We start from the raw sequence: 7,500 nt of genomic DNA, 5'->3' as shown, positions 1-7,500 counted from the left end.
CCTCTTCATTTCAAGTTTTCAAATTTAATCTGAGTTAAACAGGGTATGAGATATTCCTTGGTTAAACCTAAAAGTAAAAATCCTAACATATATTTTTTTCTGTTTTAAATGGCATTTCAAAAGGTTTAGACTTTAATAAGCAAACAACAAACATACTTAATGACCTGTTAAAGTGGGAGGTGAAGCGGACAATTGCAGCAAGGTCGCATTAACAACTGCGCTTGTTATTTTTTTAATCACATCTAATAAAAGAAAAGAAGAAAAATAGACTTCCAGATATCTTTCGGAATGACACCAAATCACCCACATTAATTTTACTGTCATGAATGTAATAACACTTGCTGTAAGTTCTTTGATAACTGGAATGAAGAATGAAAAAGGAAAAAAAATGCACCTTCAGTGAAGTAAACCTTTCACTGACGAAGTCGCAGTTCCTTAATCTACCTTCTTTAATTATTTGGAACTGTGCATTTAGTTAAAACTGTTTTTTTTTATAGATGTTTTAGAAAGGAACCATGCTGCTCTCCATCCTTGTTAATCTGTCAAAAGTCAAGTGACTGACCCATTTAGATATAGCTGCACAAATAACGCTGGTGTGTGTGTGTGTGTGTGTGTGTGTGTGTGTGTGTGTGTGTGTGTGTGTGTGTGTGTGTGTGTGTGTGTGTGTGTGTGTGTGTGTGTGTGTGTGTGTGCGTGTTTCTTTTTCAAGGTAAGACAGATGATATATATACCCGTATTAATCAGTACGTAGAATGAAAGAGTATTTTTTCAAGTTTAACTACGATTTTACTTATTTAAATAATATCATCCTAGAGAGTTAATAAGTGTCATATGTGCGTTACTTACAAAGATCGTGAGTGAAATAATATCATGGTGTCATGGTCTGGTTGGCTGCTTCCTTGTGCGCGTGGTTTGATTCTTATACGAAATATCCTGATTCTTTCTTCGTTACTATAGTATTCAAGTGATTCATAGTAATGGCAATATTCATTACAAGCATAGGCAAATGAATATACACCAGCTACTCATCCCTTCACTGCCCTACTTTCATGTCTACCCACGTACTCAATCTTGATTCTTTTCAATCCTCGTTCCCACCATATAACACCATGTACCCCGCCATTATATTATATGTAACGAATCACCCACGAGGGTTAATGCGACCTTGGCCAACCCTGTCACAACACCTGCCCTCTTCTCCCACCCTTTCTCCCCGTGTCACCTGTAATGAGGGGAACATTTAACTTCCCTTCTCGGAGATCGAGGGGAACACGGAGGAGAAAGAGGGGAAGACCTTGTTCTTGATTCCCTCCATTCTTTCTTTCTCTTTTTTCCCCTCTGTTAAATGGCAACGAGGTCACTTGAGGTCGCAAGTCATGGCGCATTTTAGGGCAAGGGAGTTCTCCGTCATTTTTCATTGAAGGTCATGTGTAGGGTATTGGCAATGCAATATTGGTAACCTGGTGTGACTAGACTTGAAATAGTGCGATGTCCGGACGAAATTAATGGAATAGATTTTACTTCAGAATTAGGTGAATCACTCGAATTATGTACTCGCGCCCTCTAAACCTCGATTGTCAGAACACCTCAAAGAAGTGACTTATTCTGCTCAAACATAATAATGCAATGCAATCATACATTATGCAACATCTAGTTGTCTGTTCCACTAAATATTCATATTTTACTCAAATCATATATTCCCTCCTCCCCAGCGTGCCATTCCCTGCGCTGCCACCCCGACGCCATAATCCTTTATCGTGCCAATTTCGTTCCTCATTATACGCTGGGATAATGAGCCGTCCCCTATCAACGTGAATGCCCTTTCCCTGTTGTGGCAGTACGGGATCTTGGACCTACGCATCAGGACGACATATGACTTTATTGACCCGAAGTACTGTTGGTTGGAGACGGAGGTTCGTCTCTGTCACTGCTGGGTTTTATGGGTAGATGGGATAATGTGCATTAATCTGAAAACGCATTTTTGGCCACACACACACATGCGCGCTCGTGTGTGTTTGTGTGTGTGTATGATTTTCACTAGTATGATTTCCGAAATTTGCCAAATACACACAGAATGTAGATTCATGTTTTAGGTATCAGAATTGTTTTATATAACTTCTCTATGAACGAAACCATTAAAATTTGGTGTGAGGTGTATCAAAAGGTTAAGAAAAAATTATACAAATAAGGAGGTATGTAGAAAATACTCGATTATTGAGACATGTGATAATGACGCTTACTATGAAGATTTCTCTGTGCACATATCCATGTGTTGGTGCATATGCTCTTTGGTTTCGGTATAGGATTAGAATAGATACTTTTTTGCTTACGGTGTGTCAGAAAGAATTATCCAAAAGGTGCTGAATAAGCTTATTAAGATTTAAAGTCTCTTATAAGTTTCTTCTCTTTGGGCAGATATAACACAGATTTAGAATATAATCCTCACCCTCAATCGAGGTAAATGCGGTGTTACGCAACACTAAGTAGACATTTTGTAATATTCATTATGAGGTCATCGATCATGAAAAAAAATGGGGTGAGTGCCCTGTTACGCACTATCCTGCCAAATCTAGTTCATGCATGACGATTTCATACATCTGTAATTTTCATTCATTTTTACATTACATTTTAATTCCATCTTAAAAAAGCTGATTCAGACGAGTAAAGACAAACTGTATGAGACAATCGCTAATGAATCTTATTTCAACACAAGATGTAAACATGTTGGTACACAGGCTGAATAATTCTACTGTGGATAACATATAGATTCAATGTAACATATTTATGCGTCATTCTAGTAATCGTGAAGATAAGAGATACTAATATCTAAAACTGGTCGAAAGCACCGGCGGTGATATCACGTAATTATCTTACCTTATTTTTAGCCTAAAGGAAGAGTTGGGATCTTGGTCATACTGGCTGGTGGTGGCCACCCTTCCAGCAGCCATCTTGCGCACGTGGAGTAGCCTCGGCTGGGAGCTGTACGTGTACACATAAAGCTTATTCTCCTCGGGCACCCAGACCTCGCTTGTGGTCGGCATTTTCCCGCCTGTGATCTCAGGTGCCGAGTTTATTGACTCCGAAGACTTCTTTAAGCTCGAGGTCTGTCTGCCACCGATCCGTTTTCTTCGCGTACTTGTCCTCGAAGACTTGTTCTTCGTGCCGGCGGTCCTGGGCCTGCCGCTCTCATAGTCTAGGGAATGAAATCCGTCCTTAGCTCGAGTCTCTGGCATGGACTCCATTCCGATAGACCTCTGTGTGTCGAACGCACCTCTGTCTGACTCTCCGTCGAGGCTAACGTTGACGGGCGGAAGGTCCAGGGTGGCCAGGGAGGCTTGACTGCCCTGCCACTCCTCCTGGCTCGCCTGAGATGCCGACTCCTCCTGCTGCCCGGGTTCGGCCGCCGTCTCCACTATAGCAGGCGGTTCCTCTTTCGGTGCCGTTGCGTCTTTATCCTTCACCTCCGGTACCTTCTTCGGGCGGAACCTCCTAACGGGAACCTTGTGTCTTGGCTTGGCGTTTTCGGGACGCGCTGACGTTTGAACCGGCGTCGGCCTCCATGAGATTGGCTTTCTGTTGGCTGCCACTTTACCCAGGTTCAGAGGCGGCTTCGAGGGAGGCCTTCGAGACGTCGAGGTCCCAGGCTGGCCGGGCCTCGTGGGCCTCCGGCCTTGGAACCGGCCGGGCATCTTCGCGAGGGCCGGGACCTCTTCGATCTCCTCTTGGTCTTCCTTGTCTTCCTTTTCCCCTTCACCCTCGGGAGCCTTGGCCTCTTCGCTTCCTTCGCTAGCCGTAGCTTCTTCAGCAGCTGTCACTTCAGCTGCCTCCTCTCCTTCAGCAGTTGCGGCTTCCTCTCCTTCAGCAGTTGCGGCTTCCTCTCCTTCAGCAGTTGCGGCTTCCTCTCCTTCAGCAGTTGCGGCTTCCTCTCCTTCAGCAGTTGCGGCTTCCTCTCCTTCAGCAGTTGCGGCTTCCTCTCCTTCAGCAGTTGCGGCTTCCTCTCCTTCAGCAGTTGCGGCTTCCTCTCCTTCAGCAGTTGCGGCTTCCTCTCCTTCAGCAGTTGCGGCTTCCTCTCCTTCAGCAGTTGCGGCTTCCTCGCCTTCTTCAGTTGCTGCTTCTTCGTCTTCTGCAGTTTCTACTGTTTCACCTTCAGCAGTCTCTTCTTCATCACCTTCAACGGTTACTGCTTCGACACTTTCACCTTCTTCGCCATCAGCGGCTTCTGTCTCCTCGCCTTCTGCAGTTGCTGTTTCTTCGCCCTCTGCAGTTGCTTCCTCTTCACCTTCAGGAGCTGCTTCCTGATCTTCTGCAGTTGCTTCCTCTTCACCCTCAGCAGTTGGTTCCTCAACTTCAGCAGTTTCTTCTTCACCCTCAGCAGTTACTGTATCTTCAACTTCAGCAGTTTCTTCTTCACCCTCAGCAGTTGGTTCCTCAACTTCAGCAGTTTCTTCTTCACCCTCAGCAGTTACTGTATCTTCAACTTCAGCAGTTTCTTCTTCACCCTCAGCAGTTACTGTATCTTCAACTTCAGCAGTTTCTTCTTCACCCTCAGCAGTTACTGTATCTTCAACTTCAGCAGTTTCTTCTTCACCCTCAGCAGTTGGTTCCTCAACTTCAGCAGTTTCTTCTTCACCCTCAGCAGTTACTGTATCTTCAACTTCAGCAGTTTCTTCTTCACCCTCAGCAGTTGGTTCCTCAACTTCAGCAGTTTCTTCTTCACCCTCAGCAGTTGGTTCCTCAACTTCAGCAGTTTCTTCTTCACCCTCAGCAGTTGGTTCCTCAACTTCAGCAGTTTCTTCTTCACCCTCAGCAGTTGGTTCCTCACCTTCAGCAATTGCTGCATCTTCACCTTCAGCAGTTTCTTCTTCACCCTCAGCAGTTGTTGCATCTTCACCTCCAGCAGTTTCTTCTTCACCTTCAGCAGTTTCTTCTTCACCTTCAGCAGTTGCTGCATCTTCACCTTCAGTAGTTTCTTCTTCACCTTCAGCAGTTGCTGCATCTTCAACTTCAGCACTTGCCGTTTCTTCAACTTCTGCAACTACTTCTTCACCTTCAGCAACTGCTTCTTCTTCACCTTCATTAGTTTCCGTTTCGTTAACTTCAGCATCCATTGTTTCACCTTCAGCTGTTTCTACCTCCTCTCCTTCAGCAACTGCTGTTTCTTCATCTTCGGCAGTTGCTGCTTCCCCAGCAGTTTCATCCTCATCAGCTGGCATTTCGTCCTCGTCTCCGGCAGGTACGGCAGTCTCTGTAGCTTCTTCGCCTTCAACCGCTTCCCCTTCCTCAATCTCAGCAATTGTTTCCTCATTCCCTTCAGTGGTGGCCTCTACCTCGCCTTCAGCCGCTGCTTCCTCGCCCTCAGCCATTGCTACTTCTCCCTCTTCCGCGGTTGCTTCTTCGTCAACTTCATCAACTACTTCTTTCTCTCCGTCAGCCTCAAGTTCAGCTTCATCAGCGGCAGCTTCGTCGCCCTCGGCCACCGTAGCCTCCTCCCCACCTTCGGTTTCGTTGGCTTCCTCTTCGGCGTCCTTTTGGGTCTCCCCCGTCCCCGCCAGCGCGTCCTCAAGCCTGTCTCTGAGCAGCGACAGATCAGCCGTCGTGCCGAGCCCTTCGTCGTGCGAGTGGGCTAGGGAGTCTCGGAAACTTGCAGCCAGAGAGTTTGGTTCGTCCATGTCGCCATGGTACCCATTAGCGTCCTCAAGGTCTTTGCCCTCAAAACCGTCCCTGATCCTCAAGGCTTCCACGCCTCCGTAACTGGTAGACAACTCAGACAGGACATCTTGGTTGCCTCCGGTGTAGCCGCCGTCATCCTCTTGGCTGAATTCCTGGCTGAAGGTCTTTTCATGCTCGTCGTCGCCAGGCTGTTGCTCTTGGTCTGCGCCGCCGGCACCGTCCACGCCTGCCTCCCCCCCATCCTCCGCTGGGAGCGCTGGAAGCTCGTTGTCGTCATTTATGCTCCCTCGCCCTTCGTCGTCGTCCACCTCGTTCGTGACTTCAGTTTCTTGGCTTCCATCTTTTTCTTCGTTCTCGGCGTCCTCATCTTTCTCTCCCGTACTATGTATCCCTTCATCTTTACTTACATTGCTGCCAGCCGAATCTCCCCTCGTGAGTTTCTCTTCACTTTCCACCACATCGTCCTTTTTTTCTTCCTTTTCTGTTTTTGGTTTACCGCCTTTGCCTTTGAGCCTCTGAAGCCGCCTCTGCCTCTGTTGAGCAAGATAATCTTTGAACGGCGGCTTCTCCTCCAAAGATGAACCTCCGACCTTGCTTCTCCTTGCCTCTGCGACCCCTCTGTTCGCCCGTGTGCTGGGGCCGCGAATGCCTCCCGGTTCCTCCCCTGTTCCCTTTACCTTTCTCACCCTGTTCCTCCTTCCCTGCCTATTCGAGGATGACATAATGGTCGAGCTCCCTCTTCCCTCAGGAACATTGCGGGACACAATGGGGGAGAGGGAACCTGCTGGTTCGCTTATAAACACGTCAGCCATCACAGGCACTAGGTATCAACATTGGGTCGACACTCAGCCCCATCTTAAGTCGTCATGTTCCTTACAAATAGACATACACTCCTGTTTATCTTGAGAATATTAATCTCCGAGAAAATTAGGAGAAATGTGGTGCGACAGAACAAGACAGTAACTGTAAGTGGCACAGTTTTATTTTACTGCACTGATATACACTTGATCAATCCGGTTTTGTGATCTCTTTATCTGTTATTCAATCTGCACATCAACCTTTTCTTTCCAGTACATAAACTATAGGAGGAACCGCGTTTGTAGGTTGGGCTGGAAAACAATATCCTTTAAATCTGATGTCATTAACCAGAAGGTTATCTTAAAATTGACCACTTTGCGGTAAACGTGCACTTATAACACACAAGAAAAACCTTCTTCCACCGATTCCTCAGAGTAAACTATCTTGGAAGACTACGCAGGTGAGTAAAATCCTCTTGCACTGGGGAAATTACAACTTCGTTTTCTGTTCTTTCTGAAAATAAGGGTTGAAGCAAAACAAACACTTAAATAAATGCAACGTGGATGAACGAGCGTGTGTACCTCTGAGAGCGCGGGAGGCAACTAAGGCATGCGGTGACCAGGCGGCTCCGCCAAGCATAATGTCACTAAGTGGCGCTAGATGGCACCTGTGGCAGCCACATTCCTCGCTCGATCACAGGCCGCGGGTTCGGGCTCTTCAAAAAATACTATTCTTGTTCTTCCAAGAATGCTCGGTGTGATGTAATAAAGCTAAGTTCACTTGTCAAAAGAATATCATATGACATCGAATCCTTTTCTTTTCATTCAATTTTGTTATATATATGTTAGAAGAAAACTACTGCTACAGTGACCTTGGTTGGCACTGTAGCAATGGCCATCTAAGAAGATGGAATAATCAATATAGATAATTCATACTGCTGTTGCCCATTCGAATTTCTTGCGACAAGCTGTAAGTTTGTATTTTGTAAACTATCCGGCACATAATTATACTAATGAGGAGTCCATAATTATT

The 7,500-nt window shown here is 46.1% G+C and overlaps 1 protein-coding gene across 2 annotated transcripts in view; it reads right to left on the bottom strand.

Annotated features, from left to right (window-relative positions):
- The window catches only part of LOC122250987 (uncharacterized), an 81,871-nt gene extending 74,791 nt beyond the window's left edge, over positions 1 to 7,080 (bottom strand). For both annotated transcript variants that reach the window (XM_086547702.1, XM_086547703.1), the window contains exon 1: positions 2,875 to 7,080. In XM_086547702.1, the coding sequence (XP_086403828.1) occupies positions 2,875 to 6,482 (3,608 nt within the window). In that variant the 5' untranslated portion in view covers positions 6,483 to 7,080. The remainder of the gene's footprint in view (positions 1 to 2,874) is intronic.
- Between the last annotated feature and the right edge of the window lie 420 nt (positions 7,081 to 7,500).

This window comes from Penaeus japonicus, unplaced genomic scaffold, assembly GCF_977035675.1.
Source record: "Penaeus japonicus unplaced genomic scaffold, GWHDUDI00000001_assembly GWHDUDI00000019, whole genome shotgun sequence".
Lineage (NCBI taxonomy): Eukaryota > Metazoa > Arthropoda > Malacostraca > Decapoda > Penaeidae > Penaeus > Penaeus japonicus.
Note: the sequence above shows the minus strand (reverse complement) of the source record. Positions and strands in the feature narration are given on the sequence as shown.